Source organism: Cherax quadricarinatus, chromosome 82 (assembly GCF_038502225.1).
Source record: "Cherax quadricarinatus isolate ZL_2023a chromosome 82, ASM3850222v1, whole genome shotgun sequence".
Taxonomy (NCBI): Eukaryota; Metazoa; Arthropoda; class Malacostraca; order Decapoda; family Parastacidae; genus Cherax; species Cherax quadricarinatus.
In genome coordinates, this window is record NC_091373.1 from 11,002,907 (window position 1) to 11,025,717 (window position 22,811).

General features: G+C 40.4%; 1 protein-coding gene across 2 annotated transcripts in view; it reads right to left on the reverse strand.

The window, feature by feature from the left end:
- Positions 1–124: 124 nt before the first annotated feature.
- The window catches only part of LOC128702908 (uncharacterized), a 46,357-nt gene continuing 23,670 nt past the window's right edge, over positions 125–22,811 (reverse strand). For both annotated transcript variants that reach the window (XM_070102596.1, XM_070102597.1), the window contains 4 exons: positions 14,269–14,341; positions 6,975–7,032; positions 4,193–4,458; positions 125–1,640 (listed from right to left, as the gene is read on the reverse strand). In XM_070102596.1, the coding sequence (XP_069958697.1) occupies positions 4,207–4,458; positions 6,975–7,032; positions 14,269–14,341 (383 nt within the window). In that variant the 3' untranslated portion in view covers positions 125–1,640; positions 4,193–4,206. The remainder of the gene's footprint in view (positions 1,641–4,192; positions 4,459–6,974; positions 7,033–14,268; positions 14,342–22,811) is intronic.

A 22,811-nucleotide genomic window follows, 5' to 3' on the forward strand; every position in this document is an offset into this window, starting at 1 on the left:
GTGTGTGTGTGTGTGTGTGTGTGTGTGTGTGTGTGTGTGTAATGCAGAAGCCTAAATTAGTAACGGCTGTACAGCGCCTTGGGAACAAGATGTAGAGTAGGGTATCTCAAATTCCTTGAATCGAGATTCCTTCAGAGGAATCAAATAAATAAATACCTGAAGGAAGGTGTATAGAAAATTTAAAAAAATGATAACAGTCTTTTGATCACCTGACGTTCGTCCTAAATTAATACACAAACAATTGTGGTCTTGGATGTATTCACAATTTCACTAACTAGCGAAGCCTTTTTTTGACATGATTGTTCACTTCACCCAATAACCACACGTAGCTCACTATGATCCTTCGTTTGGCAGCGAAGGATCATAGTGGCTCTGCAATGTAAAGCTGTGGTAGAGCATTCTGTTCACACCCGAAAGGACTCCGACTCGGAAGGGGCCAGTCTCATCTACACTTGCTACCCACGTTAGTTGGTTAATAAATACTCACGACTTGGTAGATTGCTAATAGTTGCATCTCAGGTTAAGGATCTGAGGACCCCAAAATAAATAAGCACCTTGTTTGGCTTTTTTTTTTTTGGAAAAATCTTGAGTAGTTAGCCCTCCGGGGTAGGTCACACTCATTTAGACTATGCTGCTCAGTTCTGGTCACCGTATTACAGAATGGATATAAATGCTCTGGAAAACGTACAGAGGAGGATGACAAAGATGATTCCATGTATCAGAAATCTTCCCTATGAGGATAGACTGAGGGCCCTGAATCTGCACTCTCTCGAAAGGCGTAGAATTAGGGGGGATATGATCGAGGTGTATAAATGGAAAACAGGAATAAATAAAGGGGATGTAAATAGCGTGCTGAAAATTTCCAGCCAAGACAGGACTCGCAGCAATGGTTTCAAGTTGGAAAAATTCAGATTCAGAAAGGATATAGGAAAGCACTGGTTTGGTAATAGAGTTGTGGATGAGTGGAACAAACTCCCGAGTACAGTTATTCAGGCTAAAACGTTGTGTAGTTTTAAAAATAGGTTAGATAAATACATGAGTGGGTGTGGGTGGGTGTGAGTTGGACCTGACTAGCTTGTGCTGCTGGGTCTGGTGCAGTGCTCCATCCTTGAGTGGAGATGATCAGAATGGGTGGGTTATTGGTCTAATCCGGGGGGGATATGGACCTGCTCCGCATGGGTCAGTAGGCCTGTTGCAGTGTTCCTTCTTTCTTATGTTCTTATGTTCTAAGCATGAGCAAACTAAACTACAACTTAAGGCACCATAATGTAGGAGGGCAAAAACCCTAAAAATATTTACCCTTATTTTACTATTACTTATTTATATAAATTTTTGGGCCTCTTAAAATCGGCATAGCTCAAGGCTTCATAAGTTTGAAGGCCGGTCCTACTCTGGGGCAAATATTCCGAAAATTTTGTTCTTGACTCCGCCTTCACGTTGTTCAGTCGTTACCCCGCCTGCACCATCTTTTATTCACACTGTCTAGTGAGGCTAACAATACAAAGTTTGCTATTTATGAATGATCTTCAGCGTAGTTGTCCAATTAGGGTGAGAAACTTGTGTAGAGAAGACTCAAACTCGGAGCAAAATCCATCTCAAGACGAGCCAAGGCCAACTCATGAAGTGGGCGACGATTTAATCTGTAATACAATAACTAGGTAATAAATCATAAGAAAATAATTTCTGAAAATTGAGAATATATTTGAAAAGTTGATATATTGATTGTATTGGTAGAAATAATAGAGTTAACATCTATAGTATTATATAAAGAAAACAGCTACATGTACTTTATTCAATTTGTCTACTGCACTATATCTAAACGAATACTTTATTTCTTAAGCGTGTACCCTCGTGCTGGTCCCTCCTATGTGTACCCTCGTGTTGGTCCTTCATGTGTACCCTCGTCTTTGTCCCTCCCATGTTGTACCCTCCTCCTGGTCCCTCCCATGTGTACCCTAGTCCTGGTCAGATCCATGTGTACCCTCGTACTGGTCCCTCCCATGTGTACCCTCCTACTGGTTCCTCCCATGTGTACCCTCCTATTGGTCCCTCCAATGTGTACCCTCGTCCTGGTCCCTCTCATGTGTATCCTCGTCCAGGTCACTCCCATGTGTACCCTCGCCCTGGTTCCTCTCGTGTGTGCGCTCGTTCTGATCTCTCCCATATGTGACTTTATATTGGTTTTTCTGCTCATCACTGTAATCAGTCTTGGTAAACCCTAAGTCCAAGCTTGAGTACTTTATTGTGGTCATATTATTACACCGTTGAATTTACAAGCTAAGAGTTCTTATCTTACCTCAACTCATTTCAAGACCCAGGTATACCTAAGATATACTATTACCCCGTCTCCCAGCAAACACACAATGTAATATTAAGTAATCGCGATGTAGGCTAAATGCTGTAACTATTAAGTACAAGATAATTTTGTTTACCTAACGTTGCAATTACAAAAAAAATACACAATGTGTTTCCTGGGTTCGTGGGTACTTACAGTATAAAGTTTACTGTTCGGTGAACAGAGGCAACACGTATAAGCATACATGCGTCATATGCTGTTATGTATGACATATGCTACTTTGACTTTTTTTGGGGTTATCCTAGGTAACCTACACACACTGCTATGTATGACAATTTATGTAACTATTTATGTGTACCTGTATCTAAATAAACTTACTTAACCTCTTCACCCGTCCCAGGATCGATCGCTCGTAATATGTTCTTTCCTAGACGGGAAGACAAGTTTGTTCAATCTTTCTCATCAACTTTTGTTCCTCATATCTGGTACCAGCACTGTGGTGAGTCATCATTTGTGTTTTCTTGGGTTGTTTCCTTGGGTTGAATTCTAAGTTTCTTACAATCACTATGTTTCCTATTCCAGTCGTGTAGTCAGATCTTCCCGTAAATATCTACAGCCTACTTTTTTTTTTTTTGCATCGTCAGCGAACGCTGCCATATAGGGGTTTATCCCTTCTAATAGGTCCTTTATGTATATCAGGAATAGTTGGGGACAGAGGAATGAGCCTTGGAGAACTCCGCTAGTTAGAAATCCACTCATTCATGTTTCATCTTCAAGTGACTTTTCTGATTATCAGGGATTCCTTAATCCATAATAATATCTTGTTCATTACTCCGACCTGCAACACTAGGCTGAAAAGCAGTGTTCTTTACAGTGTACTGTGGAGGGATTTCATGTCGTCTAGGAATACGCCAGCCATCTACCTTTTTATCGTCTAATTTCCGTCAGTGTGGCTCAAGTTTCTTATGTTTCTGATCTGGTGCACTGTGACTGAAACCTGTGTTCTTAACGTGTTTTTGTGATATGTGTTCTTATGATGAAATCCATGCTGTCAGTTATCTCGTGATATCTTTATTTACTACAAGTACATGTTATAAAGGCCTAGCTGACAACAATGACATACTACTATATAGAAAGCTCCTTGTTATGCTCCGCATGTCGGGCAAATTAGGTCAGTGTCCCAGGATGCGACCCACACCAGTCGACTAACACCCAGGTACTTTCGTGATGATCTTATTAAGATTGTAATAATGTTGGTAGAATTACCGACAGTATGTAAAGTGAAAGGACACAAGTGCAACTAATGTGACATTTTATTGTGGCAACGTTTCGCACTCCTGGAGAGCGAAAAGTTGCTACAATAAAATGTCACATTAGTTGCACTTGTGTCCTTTTACTTTACATCTTCTCAAGGTGTTCTTGTGATGAAGATCATCTTAAAGTGCAAAATGGCTGGAATATTTGCTGGGAAATTAAAAAAATAACTGATGATAAAAAGTTAGAAACTAAGAATTTAGAAAATTTTGAACAAATTTTTTTTGGCTAAATTAAAGTAACAAATAAATCCACATTGAAACAAATATTGAGGGTGAGGAAAGTAAAAAAATTTGTCTGGGTGCAACAAAAAAGTGAATGCTCTCTTGGTCTCTTCTTGACATAGTTTATCTAGAACTCAGGTTTGCATTCACAGTCATTCCTGTACCATTTTTCCTCTGCTACCATGTTCCCCAGGTCCAGTACGAAAGGTGCACGACTTGGAATGTCCTACCTTTTCCCTGTTATAGGGTTGTAGAGCAGTAGTCTATGTACCACTTTAATGTGGTCATTTAACAAGTATTTTACTGATTGAACTGGTCTCCTACACTTGCCAATGAAAATTTACTGTAAATTACATACCATACACAAATTTCCTATAAGCTGAGGCGAGGGCGAGGAATATTTTGACATGTATGCCAGTCTGGGTGACCTGGGTCACTTCTGGCTCGAGTTAGTCTTATTTCTGGGTCCTGTAGGACGTCCCTTGGTATCTGGCGCCCGATGATCGGGCGGGGGATGGTCAGGGCCACATCAGTTGGCGTCTCGTGACTTATTTCCTCAAAGCTTTCATACATCAATTCGGTGTTCCTAGAGAGGGTCCAGTAGCCTCCGTTGTACACACCATCCTGTTGGTGCAGAACAGGAAGTCTTATCAGTAATAATAAATTTCTAACAAACGGACATGAAATATATCATTGAACTTCTGCTTGGTTTACACACGCTAATTTTGTGGTTTGTTAAAATTGGTTAATTTTTATTAATAAATAACACTTCTGTTGCCCCAACACTGGAGAATATAAAAATCCGTGGGTTGTATGATTCACACGTAAGAAGTGAGGCGAAGATATACAAGTCAGAGTAAATTGAGAAGTTTACTGCAAGGCTGTGTGTGACAATTACGCCATGGTATTGGACGATGTTGCAGCTTAATAAACCGTTACATACACTGTATCTGCCGTACATCCGTCTACAATATCGTGAGTTAAACAGATCCATAATTTTGTCATGCTGTTAGAAATGTGAAGGGTTAACTAGGAAGGTTATTGTAATGAACCAGTTTGGCTAATGAGATGGAGTTAAGGGGAAAGTAAGTTCCCCCGTCTTTTAATAACAGATTTATTCTTCCCAGTATAATCTGCCTTGTCCATAATTACTATCGAATTTGCTCTGTCTGCTTCGTAAGATGAAGTCCAGGATCTTTCTTTAATTCATGGTATAACTTAACAAATCTTTGAGGACAATTGTGTTGCAAAGGTCTGAGAGAAGCTCAGACCTCTACAACACAACCGTCCTTAAAGATTTGTATGCTGGGAAGCAGTTGAACAGTCTTGGGCCCCTGACACTTATTGTGTTATTCTCTTAGCGTACTCGTGGCGCCCCTGCTTTTCAGTGGGGGAATGTAGCATCTCCTGCCCAGTCTTTTGCTTTCGTAGGGAGTGATTTTTGTGTGCAGGTTTGGTACTAATCCCTCTAAGATTTTCTCAGTGTATATTATCAAGTATCTTTCTCGCCTGCGTTCCATGGAAAACAAATCAAGGGACTTCAACCGTTCTCAGTAATTTAGGTGTTTTATTGTACTTATGTGTGCCGTGAAAGTTCTCTGTACATTCTCCAGGTCAGCAATTTCGCCTGCCTTGTAGTGGGCAGTTAGTGTACAGCAGTATTCCAATCCAGAAAGAACAAGCGATTTGAAGAGAATCATCATGGGCTTGGCGTCCCTAGTTTTGAAGGTTCTGTTATCCATCCTATCATTTTTCTAGTACATGAGGTAGATACATTGTTGTGGTCTTTGAAGGTGAGATCTAACATTATCACTCCCAAGTCTTTCACATTAGTTTTTCGCTCTATTGTGTGGTTAGAATTTGTTTTATACCTTGTTACAGTTTTAATTTCATCAAGTTTTCCATATATGCACAGTTGAAATTTCTCTTCATTGAACTTTATATTGTAGGAAAGAAAGAAAGAAAAAAAAAAAGAACGAATGATGTTTCTACTTCAACGGGCATACTATACAAGAGTAGAAGTATCGCGTGGTTTTAAGAACAAACAAATGCAACTGTCATTGTTATAGCTCTGCTGTGAAAATTTGTCTGGACTGCCTCCATGTGAGTTGTCTACCCTGGCAAACTCTGTTGACACCGAGCCCTGAGGTCGGTACCTCAGCCTCACAAGTGGCTTATAGGACGGATTTTCATAAATGACTGATGTTGCAAGAAATCTCGCCTGCATGCATGTATAAAGGACTAACTTACTTGGTGCTGGAGAATGTGTCTCGGTCTTCAACCTCCCTAAGCTTTAGTCCCTGTGGACTTTCCCTCAGAACCACGTGCCACCGGGAGCCTTAATTCCTGCAATATTTAGTCGACATTAACGACCTGCCTGCACCTCAGAAATTCCTGTTTCCAAGAGGGTGTGAATCCCCTAGACTACTATGCAGAGAGTGACAGTCGCATTCAGAATTAAATTCAATCACGTACCTGGTTATTTGTTCAGTTTACTGACCTAAATGTGAGACACTTCACGAGTTTAACTAGTTTTTGAGCACCTGCCTCATCGTAAACTCACTACAGGATATTTCAATAACTGTCATCATCAGTGAGGATTCCTTAGGACAAGTAGTAGAGGTAAGCATACTGCTAAATTACTTTTAGATACAAACCTCACTTTTATAAACGACGGCAGTGGAATTCTTGTAAACGATCAGACTGAAAACCTATCCATATAAAGTACCAAACGTTATTTGTGGCGTCAATGATGATTCCATGACTGGTGATCCCTTCCCGATATACATTTCTTATGATTGTATAATAATAATAATCTTAATTTCTACATGATACAACTTATACAGGTCATAGATGATATCTATGACATACAGAAAGCCCCTGGTTATGCAGAGCATTTCGGGCAACTTAGGGTAATTTTGTCCCCAGGATGCAACCCACACCAGCCGGTTAACACCCAGGTACATACCTACTTCTAGGTGAGCAGGGAGAGCAGGTGTCTTAAGGAAACACGCCCAATGTTTCCATCCGTACTGGGGATCGAACCACGGAAACTAAAAATGTGAGCTGAGTGCGCTACCAACCGAACCACAATGTTCAAGCTGTCTCCTACGTCAGAAGATGCAGGTTAGGCTACTTACTATTTCAGAGTCAGGGTAGGCAGGAGACCCCTCATCCAGGTTCCAATTCCTGGAGCGCCTGCGAAACAGTGATTATTTTAGTCACCCAGACCACAGGTTACGTATGTTGTATTTTATAAATGCAGGCATTGCAATCTTGGCTTATACAGTAACGATTGTTTTGACAGTGAAAGTTACTGTCGAACCAAAGATTTAAAAAAAAATGTACTGTAACACCTGAAAATCTCACAGGTATAAAACCTGAAAAATGAACACACGTCTTGTTAGCACATTAACCATTCCAATGTTCTTCTGCAGGTTGGCTGGTTAATTGGGCTTACAGCCTGTCGACTACATGAGGGTCAATAAGGGTGCATGTTACCTGTGCATCACCAGTCAAGAATGCTTTAATCCACAAAATAGTGTTTAAATTAAACTCAGCGAATATACACAGACATACACCTGTCAGTGTATATATCCTGTATAATAGGAATATTTTAGTTAGATCATCTAAATTGAAACTGTGAATAATAGTGTGGACCTGATGCTTAACTTTGTGAAAATACAGTTTTACATTTCAATTGCAACAATTTTTTCTTATCTTTTATTCCATTCTTCTGATACATGTGACATATTTTAGAGAGCAAGAACATAATACCTCAAAGAAAATAATACTATCTCTAAAAAACTGACGCAGAGGAAATAATGTTTTGTTGAATATTTTACATGATACTGTATACAACATTTGACAAACACATACACATTTTCTGTTTATAATAAATCACATAGTTACCTTCTGTAATAAGTGCATTAGTGTGTGTGTTATATATATATATATATATATATATATATATATATATATATATATATATATATATATGTCGTGCCGAATATGGAAAACTGGTCAGTTAGCAAGAACTCATTTAAAATTAAGTCCTTTCTAAAATTTTCTCTTATACGTTTAAAGAAATATTTTTTTCATTAATGTTAATGTAAAATTTTTAATTTTGCTCCAAAAGAGTCTTAGAAAACTTACCTAACCTTATTATAACAAGAACAATTTATTTTAGCCTAACCCAACTAAATATATTTTAGATTTTCTTACAATAATTTAATACTAAAACAGTGAAATATATTTCACTGTGTGTATGCACAGGCTGATGCATGCAGGGGATGAGATGAAAAGCTGTAAGCCTTCTCCCTGAAAGCTGGCTGCCTTGGATCAAACGTGTAGCGCAAGCTGGACGCCAAGGTATTGTCCAGTGTGGGTAGATTGGTAAAGCACTGCGTACTTTGTCCTAAGGTTCGTAGGTTCGAGTCTCCTTCAACCAGAGATCAGTGTTTGTGTATATTTCGCCTGCTCTCGCGAATTCCTTGTATATATATATATATATATATATATATATATATATATATATATATATATATATATATATATATATATATATATATATATATATATATATCGTGCCGAATAGGTAAAACTGGTCAATTAGCAAGAACTCAATTAAAATTAAGTCCTTTCTAAAATTTTCCCTTATACGTTTAAAGAAATATTTTTTTCACTTATGTTAGTGTAAAATATTATAATTTTGCACCAAAAGAATCTTAGAAAACTTACCTAACCTTATTATAACAAGCTCAATTTATTTTAGTCTAATCCAACTAAATATATTTTCGATACGTTAACAATAATTTAATAATAAACAAACACAATGAAATATATTTTTTTGTTAGGATCACAATAATTTTTGCGAAATTATTGCATACACAAATTTTCGCTCGTCTTATATGGCAAGATGGGCGTTGCTGTTTAAGCCAAAATCACAAGTTTTACCTATTCGGCACGACAATATATATATATATATATATATATATATATATATATATATATATATATATATATATATATATATATATAATGTTAGTTAGTTACCATTTTGTCCTAGGCACATACACTTTCTCTAGTTTCTTTATGTGCTTGGCTAGGTGTGGGTTCCAAACTGGTGCCGCATACTCCAATATGGGCTTAACGTACACGGTGTACAGGGTCCTGAACGATTCTTTATTAAGATGTCGGAATGCTGTTCTGAGGTTTGCTAGGCGCCCGTATGCTGCAGCAGTGAGAGTGAGTGTGTGTGTATGTGTGTATGTGTGTGTGTGTGTGTGTGTGTGTGTGTGTGTACTCACCTAGTTACTCACCTAGTTGAGGTTGCAGGGGTCAAGTCCGAGCTCCTGGCCCCGCCTTTTCACTGATCGCTACTAGGTCACTCTCCCTGAACCGTGAGCTTTATCATACCTCTGCTTAAAGCTATGTATGGATCCTGCCTCCAATACATCGCTTCCCAAACTATTCCACTTACTGACTACTCTGTGGCTGAAGAAATACTTCCTAACATCCCTGTGATTCATCTGTGTCTTCAACTTCCAACTGTGTCCCCTTGTTACTGTGTCCAATCTCTGGAACATCCTGTCTTTGTCCACCTTGTCAATTCCTCTCAGTATTTTGTATGTCGTTATCATGTCCCCCCTATCTCTCCTGTCCTCCAATGTCGTCAGGTTGATTTCCCTTAACCTCTCCTCGTAGGACATACCTTTTAGCTCTGGGACTAGTCTTGTTGCAAACCTTTGCACTTTCTCTAGTTTCTTTACGTGCTTGGCTAGGTGTGGGTTCCAAACTGGTGCCGCATACTCCAATATGGGCCTAACGTACACGGTGTACAGGGTCCTAAACGATTCCTTATTAAGATGTCGGAATGCTGTTCTGAGGTTTGCTAGGCGCCCATATGCTGCAGCAGTTATTCGGGTGATGTGCGCTTCAGGAGATGTGCCTGGTGTTATACTCACCCCAAGATCTTTTTCCTTGAGTGAGGTTTGTAGTCTCTGGCCCCCTAGACTGTACTCCGTCTGCGGTCTTCTTTGCCCTTCCCCAATCTTCATGACTTTGCACTTGGTGGGATTGAACTCCAGTAGCCAATTACTGGACCAGGTCTGCAGCCTGTCCAGATCCCTTTGTAGTTCTGCCTGGTCTTCGATCGAATGAATTCTTCTCATCAACTTCACGTCATCTGCAAACAGGGACACTTCGGATTCTATTCCTTCCGTCATGTCGTTCACAAATACCAGAAACAGCACTGGTCCTAGGACTGACCCCTGTGGGACCCCGCTGGTCACAGGTGCCCACTCTGACACCTCTCCACGTACCATGACTCGCTGCTGTCTTCCTGACAAGTATTCCCTGATGCATTGTAGTGCCTTCCCTGTTATCCCTGCTTGGTCCTCCAGTTTTAGCACTAATCTCTTGTGTGGAACTGTGTCAAACGCCTTCTTGCAGTCCATGAAAATGCAATCCACCCACCCCTCTCTCTCTTGTCTTACTGCTGTCACCTTGTCATAGAACTCCAGTAGGTTTGTGACACAAGATTTCCCGTCCCTGAAACCATGTTGGCTGCTGTTGATGAGATCATTCCTTTCTAGGTGTTCCACTACTCTTCTCCTGATAATCTTCTCCATACTATACATGTCAGTGACACTGGTCTGTAGTTTAGTGCTTCATGTCTGTCTCCTTTTTTAAAGATTGGGACTACATTTGCTGTCTTCCATGCCTCAGGCAATCTCCCTGTTTCGATAGATGTATTGAATATTGTTGTTAGGGGTACACATAGCTCCTCTGCTCCCTCTCTCAGGACCCATGGAGAGATGTTATCCGGCCCCATTGCCTTTGAGGTATCTATCTCACTCAGAAGCCTCTTCACTTCTTCCGTGGTTGTGTGTACTGTGTCCAGCACTTGGTGGTGTGCCCCACCTCTCTGTCTTTCTGGAGCCCCTTCTGTCTCCTCTGTAAACACTTCTTCAAATCTCTTGTTGAGTTCCTCACTTACTTCTTGGTCATTTCTTGTTGTCTCTCCTCCTTCCTTCCTTAGCCTGATTACCTGGTCCTTGACTGTTGTTTTCCTCCTGATGTGGCTGTATAACAGTTTTGGGTCAGATCTGACTTTCGCTGCTATGTCGTTTTCATATTGTCGTTGGGCCTCCCTTCTTATCTGTGAATATTCATTTCTGGCTCTACGACTGCTCTCCTTATTCTCCTGGGTCCTTTGCCTTCTATATTTCTTCCATTCCCTAGCACACTTGGTTTTTGCCTCCCTGCACCTTTGGGTGAACCATGGGCTCATCCTGGCTTTTTCATTAGTCCTGATACCCTTGAGTATAAACCTCTCCTCAGCCTCCTTGCACATTGTTGCTACATATTCCATCTTCTCATTAACTGACTTCCCTGCCAATTCTGTCCCACTGAACCCCGTTCAGGAAGTTCCTCATTCCCGTGTAGTCCCATTTCTTGTAGTTTGGCTTCATTCGTCCTAGCCTTCCTGCTTCCCCCTCCACTTGTAGCTCTACTGTGTATTCGAAGCTTAAAACCACATGATCGCTGGCCCCAAGGGGTCTTTCATATGTGATGTCCTCAATATCTGCACTACTCAAGGTGAATACTAGGTCCAGTCTTGCTGGTTCATCCTCTCCTCTCTCTCTTGTAGTGTCCCTTACGTGTTGGTGCATGAAGTTTTCCAGTACCACCTCCATCATCTTAGCCCTCCATGTGTCTTGGCTCCCATGTAGCTCCAAGTTCTCCCAATCGATCTCCTTGTGGTTAAAGTCGCCCATGATCAGGAGCTTTGCCCTGCATGCATGAGCTCTTCTGGCCACTGCAGCCAGTGTGTCAACCATCGCTCTATTGCTCTCGTCATACTCTTGCTTTGACCTCCTGCTGTTCTGTGGTGGGTTATACATCACTGCAATTGGTTTAGAAAGACACGTAAGCAAACACTATAACATATTTATTAGAAAACGTTTCGGTCCTGGGACCTTGATCACTTGATCAAGGTCCCAGGACCGACACGTTTTCTAATAAATATGTTATAGTGTTTGCTTACGTGTCTTTCTAAACCAACTTGTCGGTATTTATTACCAAGGTTTATACCATCACTGCAATTACCACCTTGGGACCTCCAGATTGAAGTGTTCCCGCTATGTAATCGCTTGCTTCTCTGCTGTCTCCTCTCTCCAGCTCATCAAAATTCCATTGGTTTTTGATCAACAGTGCCACTCCTCCCCCCCCTGTTACCTCTGTCTTTCCTCAGGATCTGGTATCCCGTTGGAAATATGGCATCTGTTATCATACCTGTTAGCTTGGTTTCTGTGAGAGCTATGATGTCCGGTGATGCCTCTTTGACTCTTTCGTGTGTGTGTGTGTGTGTGTGTTTGTGTGTGTGTGTGTGTGTGTGTGTGTGTGTGAGTGTAAGTGTGAGTGTGAGTGTGAGTGTGAGTGTGAGTGTGTGTGTGTGTACTCACCTAATTCTCCTAATTGTGGTTGCAGGGATCGAGACTCAGCTCCTGGCCCCGCCTCTTCACTGAACGCTACTAGGCCCTCTCTCTCCCTGTTTTATCATACCTCGTCTTAAAGCTATGTATGGTTCCTGCCTCCACTACATCACTCGCCAGACTATTCCACTTCCTGACAACTCTATGACTGAAGAAATACTTCCTAACATCCCTGTGACTCATCTCAGTTTTCAACTACCAAGAGTGACCCCTCGTTTCTGTGTCCCCTCTCTGGAAAATCTTGTCTCTGTCCACCTAGGTCTATTCCACTCAGTATTTTGTACGTCGTTATCATGTCTTCCCTGATCCTTCTGTCCTCCAGTGTCGTCAGGCCGATTTCCCTTAACCTTTCTTCGTAGGACATTCCCCTAACTAACTTTGGAACTAACTTTGTCGCAAACCTTTGCACTTTCTCTAATTTCTTAACGTGCTTGACCCGGTACGGGTTCCAAACTGGTTCTGCATACTCCAGTATGGGCCTGACGTACCCGGTGTACAGTGTCTTGAAAGATTCCTTACTTAGATATCGGAACGCTAATCTCAGGTTTGCCAGGCGCCCATATGCTGCAGCAGTTATCTAGTTGATGTGTGCTTCCGGAGACATGCTCGGTGTTTTACTCACCTCATGATCTTTCTCCTTGAGCGAGGTTTGCAGTCTTTGGCCACCTAGCCTATACTCTGTCTGCGGTTTTCTTTGCCCTTCTCCAATCTTCATGACTTTGCATTTGGCAGGGTTGAATTCGAGAAGCCAGTTGCTAAACCACGTGTCCAGTCTGTACAGATCTCTTTGAAGTCCTGCCTGATCCTCATCTGATTTAATTCTCCTAATTAACTTCACATCATCTGCGAACAGGGACACCTCTGAGTCTATCCCTTACATCATGTCATTCACATATACCAAAAATAGCACTGGACCTAGGACTGACCCTTGTGGGACCCCGCTCGTCACAGGTGCCCACTGTGATACCTCATCACGTACCATGATTCGTTGTTGCCTCCCTGTCAGGTATTCTCTGATCCATTGCAGTGCCCTTCCCGTTATACACGCCTGATCTTCTAGTTTCTGCACTGATCTCTTGCGAGGAACTGTGTCGAAGGCCTTCTTGCATTCCAAGAAAATGCAATCAACCCACCCCACTCCCTCGTGTCTTACTTCTGTAACTTATACAAACAAACCTTCTGGAGTCATAAAACTCCAGAAGGTTTGTGTGTGTGTGGGTGTGTGTGTTTTCCTGAAGATAACGTTTTGGTGTGTATATGGTCACATTCTTTAGATAAGTATTTTTGTGTACATAGTTACCTTCTGTAGACACGTGCTTTAATGTGTATGTACAGTCACCTGTAGATAAATCTTTTAATGTGTTTATAGGCACCACTTGTAAATAAGTGTTAATGTGTATATAGTTACTTTCTGTAGATGTTAATGCGTGTATATAGTCACCCGTTATTACGAACACGGGTAATAATTGGCCTGCGAGACCTGGTCGTAATGGAAATCGGAGCAAACTAAGCAGTAGACTATAATGTATATTTTTTGCCTTCACCCACTATATACAGGCATGTACACTATGTACAATATATACAGATAGAATAATAAGTGTACCCCACGGTGGCAGATGGCAAAGCAGAAGCCAGAATGCACCGTACTCATCCAGTAGGTAGGCAATTCTGCCAATACTTACCGCAAGTGAACCACTTTGCTTCAGCTTTGGCGGGCTTGCCTGTGATTGGTCAATGAACCAATTTACTGATTTAACGACGGGTACCTTATCGATCGTTTAACCCCTAGCACCCGGTTCGCTGGTTGGGATGCAGTCTATATGGGAATGTGACACATGCCGAATAAATTGTAACATACTCTTTGCATGCCACACTCGTAGATAAGTGTATGTATACAGTCACTTGCAGATAAGTTTTAATGTGTATATATAATTACCTTCTGTAGATAATTAGAGCACCGACCAGCACCACTGCGATGATCAAAACACTCACCACCGACCCTATTACAGCTGAAAGTAATAATAATAATAATAAAGTATGAATGGTTTCTTATGGGCCTATAGGCCTCATAAAGTTCCATATTGCTTTATGTTCTAGAATTTCCATACCCATTTTCACATAATTAGTTACAAATAAAAATTAGAATATGGATTTGAGTTAAGAGGTCAGAAAATGTAGCAGAGTGTTATTGCAGTTTAAAGAAGGAAAACTAGTATAAACTTTATGGTAAGGAAGCTCGGCTTCTTGAGTGTGTTAAGCCTTTTGTCAGCTCAACACATTCAAGAAGCCTACCTCCTGTAGCATATTATCATTATGAGGGAGCGCTCAACGCGTAGGGATTATACAGAGCCTCTGAGGAGGGATGGAAGGCATTCAGGCTCAATTCAGGGAACTGGAGCACAGATCCAATTCCCTAGATCCAGAGCCCCTCAGCAGCATCAAGGAACCCCCCTTGAGGGGATGTCCATTGCAGGGGTTCTTTCCAAACTGCAATTACACTGCTACATTTACTGACCTCATAACTCCATTTCTGGATTATAATCTTGATCGTTTGGAGATTCAACTACAGTTTTTTTTAAGCGGCAATAAGATAAGATTTTTTTTGGAGATTATATTCCATACTGTACTGTGTACAACAACTGTATGAAGTAATTGTAAAATATGAAGTGACTAATATTTCTTTCTAGTGATCTAACAATGTTCATTGGTGTCCGACGAAGACCCATTGTAACCTCTGTAATCCTGATTTTTGTGCTACTGCTCACAGGATAAGCATGGTTAGGTTAGGTAAGATTTGTCAGGAAACAGGACAACTGTTTCCTGACGAGGGTCTTAGTCATATGATTACCCGCCGCTAGAGCTTTTGGTCATCTGACCGAGGCCTTCCACTGGCTATGATTATAACCATTCTTTTAATGAGCATGGGATGCACAATAAACTAGCTGCTCAGGTGGCACAACTCTGCCCATGGCGTGGGCTGTTACAGAACATGACTTGGATGAAGGTATACGAGGAGAGCTCTCTCGTGTCACTCAACGACTAGTTGAATAATGAGTCTCTCCTCTTGAATATCTCACCGTGGAAGATATTATCAGCAGTGATAGTGACTAATGCTAGGAAATAGTGTGATATCTCTCATATAATGGCTAACTCACAGTTGGCGAAGGAAGTGTTGAAGCCAGGACAACTCAATGCTGCCTTCATAGATATGTGTGGCTTCCAGCTCACCCACAACATACAAGTCATCACAATTTAGAGCATCAAAAGCTGTTTTATCATTCACACCGAGCACAAGGTGGGAACTTACATAATTAAAATTATGAGCAGGATCATACAGAGTGAAGATGTTGAACGCAGAGTAGCTTACATAATTCCTGACACCATTGTATTACAATTACAGCCTCAAGATTTAAATTACAAGAGGTTCATGGGGGAATGATTTATTAATGTAAACACTACAAGTGTTAGTAGATTAAACGTTATATGTAACAAACAAGGATAACTTACTAGGTAGTCTGCGCTGTATGACCCTGGTAGGTTTAGCGCTTCTTTTTGATTCTAATAATCAACTATCGATTTGGTATTATGACATGGAAGGTGATTTGTCGCGCAAAGGTAGCTACAATTTCTGTCAAGAAACAGGACGTTTCCTGACTGGTGTCTTAGTCATATGATGACTCACAGCTGGAGCATTTGGTCACCTGACCGAAAACTTCGGCTGGCTTACCCATCCACCTCTTTAAAATTCATGGTTATGATTATAACCATTAGGATTTAGTCGCGTAAAGATATAGGAACCTGAGTAATATTATGTTATTGACACCTAAGCAATTTTCTGAAGGCCTAGGTAGAAATCTGAGTAATTTTCTGAAAGCCTAGGTAGAAACGTGAGTAATTTTCTGAAGGCCTAGGTAGAAACGTGAGTAATTTTCTGAAGGCCTAGGTAGAAACCTGAGTAATTTTCTGAAGGCCTAGGTAGAAACCTGAGTAATTTTCTGAAGGCCTAGGTAGAAACCTGAGTAATTTTCTGAAGGCCTAGGTAGAAACGTGAGTAATTTTCTGAAGGCCTAGGTAGAAACCTGAATAATTTTCGGAAGGCCTAGGTAGAAACCTGAGCAATTTTCTGAAGGTCTAGGTAGAAACCTTAGTAATTTTCTGAAGGCCTTGGTAGAAACCTGAGTAATTTTCTGAAGGCCTAGGTAGAAACCTGAGTAATTTTCTGAAGGCCTAGGTAGAAACCTGAGTAATTTTCTGAAGGCCTAGGTAGAAACCTGAGCAATTTTCTGAAGTCCTAGATAGAAACCTGAGTAATTTTCTGAAGGTCTAGGTAGAAACCTGAGTAGTTTTCCGAGGGCCTAGGAAGAAACCTGAGTAATTTTCTGAAGGCCTAGGTAGAAACCTGAGTAATTTTTTAAGACCTAGATAGAACCTGAGTAATTTTCTGAAGGCCTAGGTAGAAACCTGAGTAATTTTCTGAAGGCCTAGGTAGAAACCTGAGTAATTTTCTGAAGGCCTAGGTAGAAACCTGAGTAATTTTCTGAAGGCCTAGGTAGAAACCTGAGTAATTTTCTGAAGGCCTAGGTAGAAACTTGCGTAATTTTCTGAAAGTCTAGGTAGAAACCTGAGTAATTTTCTGAAGGTCTAGGTAGAAACCTGAGTAATTTTCTGAAGGCCTAGGTAGAAACCTGAGTAATTTTCTCAAGGCCTAGATAGAAACCTGAGTAATTTTCTCAAGGCACAGGTAGAAACGTGAGTAATTTTCTGAAGGCCTAGGTACAAACCTGAGTAATTTTCTGAAGGCCTAGGTAGAAACCTGAGTAATTTTCTGAAAGCCTAGGTAGAAACCTGAGTAATTTTCTGAAGGCCTAGGTAGAAACCTGAGTAATTTTCTGAAGGCCTATTCAGAAACCTGAGTAATTTTCTGAAGGCCTAGGTAGAAACCTTAGTAATTTTCTGAAGGCCTAGGTAGAAACCTGAGTAATCTTTTAAGGCCTAGATAGAAACCTGAGTAATTTTCTGAAGGCCTAGGTAGAAACCTGAGAAATTTTCTGAAGTCCTAGGTAAAAACCTGAGTACTTTTCTGAAGGCCTAGGTAGAAACTTGAGTAATTTTCTGAAGTCCTAGGTAGAAACGTGAGTAATTTTCTGAAGGCCTAGGTAGAAACCTGAGTAATTTTCTGAAGTCCTAGGTAAAAACCTGAGTACTTTTCTGAAGGCCTAGGTAGAAACTTGAGTAATTTTCTGAAAGCCTAGGTAGAAACCTGAGAAATTTTCTGAAGTCCTAGGTAGAAACCTTCGTAATTTTCTGAAGTCCTAGGTAGAAACCTGAGTAATTTTCTGAAGGCCTAGGTAGAAACATGATAAATTTTCTGAAGGCCTAGGTAGAAACCTGAGAAATTTTCTAAAGGCCTAGGTAGAAACCTGAGTAATTTTCTGAAGTCCTAGGTAGAAACCTGATAAATTTTCTGAAGTCCTAGGTAGAAACCTGAGTAATTTTCTGAAGGCCTAGGTAGAAACCTGAGTAATTTTCTGAAGGCCTAGGTAGAAACCTGAGTAATTTTCTGAAGGCCTAGGTAGAAACCTGATTAATTTTCTGAAGGCCTAGGTAGAAATGTGAGTAATTTTTTAAGGCCTAGGTAGAAACCTGAGTAATTTTATGAAGTCCTAGGTAGAAACCTAAGTAATTTTCTGAAGGCCTAGGTAGAAACCTGAGTAATTTTCTGAAGGCCTAGGTAGAAACCTGAGTAATTTTCTGAAGGCCTAGGTAGAAACCTGAGTAATTTTCTGAAGGCCTACGTAGAAACCTGAGTAATTTTCTGAAGGCCTAGGTAGAAACCTGAGTAATTTTCAGAAGGTCTAGGTAGAAACCTTAGTAATTTTTTGAAGGCCTAGGTAGAAACCTAGGTAATTGTCTGAAGGCCTAGGTAGAAACCTGAGTAATTGTCTGAAGGCCTAAGTAGAAACCTGAGTAATTTTCTGAAGGCCTAGGTAGAATCCTGAGTAATTTTCTGAAGGCCTAGGTAGAAACCTGAGTAATTTTCTGAAGTTCTTGGTAGAAAACTGACTAGTTTTCTGAAGGCCTAGGTAGAAACCTGAGTAATTTTCTGACGTCCTAGGTAGAAACCTGAGTAATTTTCTGAAAGCCTATGTAGAAACCCGAGTAACTTTCTGAAGTCCTAGATAGAAACCTGAGTAATTTTATGAAGGCCTAGGTAGAAACCTGAGTAATTTTCTGAAGGCCTAGGTAGAAACCTGAGTAATTTTCTGAAGGCCTTGGAAGAAACCTGAGTAATTTTCTGAAGGCCTAGGTAGAAACCTGAGTAATTTTCTGAAGGTCTAGGTAGAAACCTTAGTAATTTTTTGAAGGCCTAGATAGAAACCTGAGTAATTGTCTGAAGGCCTAGGTAGAAACCTGAGTAATTGTCTGAAGGCCTAGGTAGAAACCTGAGTAATTTTCTGAATACCTAGGTAGAAACCTGAGCAATTTTCTGAAGTTCTAGGTAGAAACCTGAGTAATTTTCTGAAGTCCTAGGTAGAAAACTGAGTAGTTTTCTGAACGCCTAGGTAAAAACCTGAGTAATTTTCTGACGGCCTAGGTAGAAACCTGAGTAATTTTCTGAAAGCCTATGTAGAAACCCGAGTAATTTTCTGAAGTCCTAGGTAGAAACCTGAGTAATTTTCTCAAGTCCTAGGTAGAAACCTGAGTAATTTTCTGAATGCCTAGGTAGAAACCTGAGTAATTTTCTGAAGTCCTAGGTAGAAACCTGAGTAATATTCTGAAGGCCTAGGTAGAAACCTGAGTAATTTTCTGAAGGCCTAGGTAGAAACCTGAGTAATTTTTTGAAGTCCTAGGTTGAAACCTGAGTAATTTTCTGAAGTCGTAGGTAGAAACCTGAGTAATTTTCTGAAGGCCTAGGTAGAAACCTGAGTAATTTTCTGAAGTCCTAGGTAGAAACCTGAGTAATTTTCTGAAGGCCTATGTAGAAACCTGAGTAATTTTCTGAAGGCCTAGGTAGAAACCTGAGTAATTTTCTGAAGGCCTAGGTAGAAACCTGAGTAATTTTCTGAAGGCCTAGGTAGAAATCTGAGTAATTTTCTGAAAGCCTATGTAGAAACGTGAGTAATTTTCTGAAGGCCTAGGTAGAAACCTGAGTAATTTTCTGAAGGCCTAGGTAGAAACCTGAGTAATTTTCTGAAGGCCTAGGTAGAAACGTGAGTAATTTTCTGAAGGCCTAGGTAGAAACCTGAGAAATTTTCCGAAGGCCTAGGTAGAAACCTGAGCAATTTTCTGAAAGCCTATGTAGAAACCTGAGTAATTTTCTGAAGGTCTAGGTAGAAACCTTAGTAATTTTCTGAAGGCCTTGGTAGAAACCTGAGTAATTTTCTGAAGGCCTAGGTAGAAACCTGAGTAATTTTCTGAAAGCCTATGTAGAAACCTGAGTAATTTTCTGAAGGTCTAGGTAGAAACCTTAGTAATTTTCTGAAGGCCTTGGTAGAAACCTGAGTAATTTTCTGAAGGCCTAGGTAGAAACCTGAGTAATTTTCTGAAGGCCTAGGTAGAAACCTGAGTAATTTTCTGAAGTCCTATGTACAAACCTGAGTAATTTTCTGAAGGCCAAGGTAGAAACCTGAGTAATTTTCTGAAGGCCTACGTAGAAACCTGAGTAATTTTCTGAAGGCCTAGGTAGAAACCTGAGTAATTTTCTGAAGGCCTAGGTAGAAACCTGAGTAATTTTCTGAAGGCCTAAGTAGAAATCTGAGTAATTTTCTGAAAGCCTATATAGAAACATGAGTAATTTTCTGAAGGCCTAGGTAGAAACCTGAGTAATTTTCTGAAGGCCTAGGTAGAAACCTGAGTAATTTTCTGAACGCCTAGGTAGAAACGTGAGTAATTTTCTGAAGGCCTAGGTAGAAACCTGAGTAATTTTCGGAAGGCCTAGGTAGAAACCTGAGCAATTTTCTGAAGTCCTAGGTAGAAACCTGAGTAATTTTCTCAAGTCCTAGGTAGAAACCTTAGTAATTTTCTGAAGGCCTAGGTAGAAATCTGAGTAATTTTTTGAAAGCCTAGGTAGAAACCTGAGCAATTTTCTGAAGGCCTAGGTAGAAACCTGAGTAATTTTCTCAAGGCCTAGGTAGAAACCTGAGTAATTTTCTGAAAGCCTATGTAGAAACCTGAGTAATTTTCTGAAGGCCTAAGTAGAAACCTGAGTAATTTTCTGAAGGCCTAGGTAGAAACCTGAGTAATTTTCTGAAGGCCTAGGTAGAAACCTGAGTAATTTTCTGAAGGCCTAGGTAGAAACCTGAGTAATTTTCTGAGGCCTAGTAGCCTAGGTAGAAACCTGAGTAATTTTCTGAAGTCCTAGGTAGAAACCTGAATAATTTTCTGAATGCCTAGGTAGAAACCCGAGTAATTTTCTGAAGGCCTAGTTAGAAACCTGAGTAATTTTCTGAAGGCCTAGGTAGAAACCTGAGTAATTTTCTGAAGGCCTAGGTAGGAACCTGAGTAATTTTCTGAAGGCCTAGGTAGAAACCTGAGTAATTTTCTGAAGGCCTAGGTAGAAATCTGAGTAATTTTCTGAAAGCCTATGTAGAAACCTGAGTAATTTTCTGAAGGCCTAGGTAGAAACCTAAGTAATTTTCTGAAGGCCTAGGTAGAAACCTGAGTAATTTTCTGAAGGCCTAGGTACAAAAGTGAGTAATTTTCTGAAGGCCTAGGTAGAAACCTGAGTAATTTTCGGAAGGCCTAGGTAGAAACCTGAGCAATTTTCTGAAGTCCTAGGTAGAAACCTGAGTAATTTTCTGAAGGTCTAGGTAGAAACCTTAGTAATTTTCTGAAGGCCTTGGTAGAAACCTGAGTAATTTTCTGAAGGCCTAGGTAGAAATCTGAGTAATTTTCTGAAGGCCTAGGTAGAAACTTGAGTAATTTTCTGAAGGCCTAGGTAGAAACCTGAGTAATTTTCTGAAGGCCTAGGTAGAATCTTGAGTAATTTTCTGAAGGCCTAGGTAGAAACCTGAGTAGTTTTCTGAGGGCATAGGAAGAAACCTGAGTCATTTTCTGAGGGCCTAGGTAGAAACCTGAGTTATTTTCTGAAGGCCTACGTAGAAACCTGAGTAATTTTCTGAAGGCCTAGGTAGAAACCTGAGTAATTTTCTGAAGGCCTATGCAGAAACCTGAGCAATTTTCTGAAGGCCTAGGTAGAAACCTGAGTAATTTTCTGAAGGCCTAGGTAGAAACCTGAGTAATTTTCTGAAGGCCTAGGCAGAAACCTGAGTAATTTTCTGAAAGCCTATGTAGAAACCTGAGTAATTTTCTGAAGGCCTAAGTAGAAACCTGAATAATTTTCTGAAGGCCTAGGAAGAAACCTGAGTAATTTTCTGAAGGCCTAGGAAGAAACCTGAGTAATTTTCTGAAGGCCTAGGTAGAAACCTGAGTAATTTTCTGAAGGCCTAGGTAGAAACCTGAGTAATTTTCTGAAGTCCTAGGTAGAAACCTGAGTAATTTTCTGAAGGCCAAGGTAGAAACCTGAGTAATTTTCTGAAGGCCTAGGTAGAAACCTGAGTAATTTTCTGAAGGCCTAGGTAGAAACCTGAGTAATTTTCTGAAGGCCTAGGTAGAAACCTGAGTAACTTTCTGAAGGCCTAGGTAGAAATCTGAGTAATTTTCTGAAAGCCTATGTAGAAACATGAGTAATTTTCTGAAGGCCTAGGTAGAAACCTGAGTAATTTTCTGAAGGCCTAGGTAGAAACCTGAGTAATTTTCTGAAGGCCTAGGTAGAAACGTGAGTAATTTTCTGAAGGCCTAGGTAGAAACCTGAGTAATTTTCGGAAGACCTAGGTAGAAACCTGAGCAATTTTCTGAAGTCCTAGGTAGAAACCTGAGTAATTTTCTCAAGTCCTAGGTAGAAACCTTAGTAATTTTCTGAAGGCCTAGGTAGAAATCTGAGTAATTTTTTGAAAGCCTAGGTAGAAACCTGAGCAATTTTCTGAAGGCCTAGGTAGAAACCTGAGTAATTTTCTGAAGGCCTAGGTTGAAGCCTGAGTAATTTTCTGAAGTCCTAGGTGGAAAACTGAGTAATTTTCTGAAGTTCTAATAAGAAAGCTGAGTAATTTTCTGAAAGGCTAGTAGAAACCTGAGTAATTTTCTGAAGATCTAGGTAGAAACCTGAGTAATTTTCTGAAGGCCTATGTAGAAACCTGAGTAATTTTCTGAAGGCCTAGGTAGAAACCTGAGTAATTTTCTGACGGCCTAGGTAGAAACCTGAGTAATTTTCTCAAGGCCTAGGTAGAAACCTGAGTAATTTTATGAAAGCCTATGTAGAAACCTGAGTAATTTTCTGAAGGCCTAAGTAGAAACCTGAGTAATTTTCTGAAGGCCTAGGTAGAAACCTGAGTAATTTTCTGAAGGCCTAGGTAGAAACCTGAGTAATTTTCTGACGGCCTAGGTAGAAACCTGAGTAATTTTCTCAAGGCCTAGGTAGAA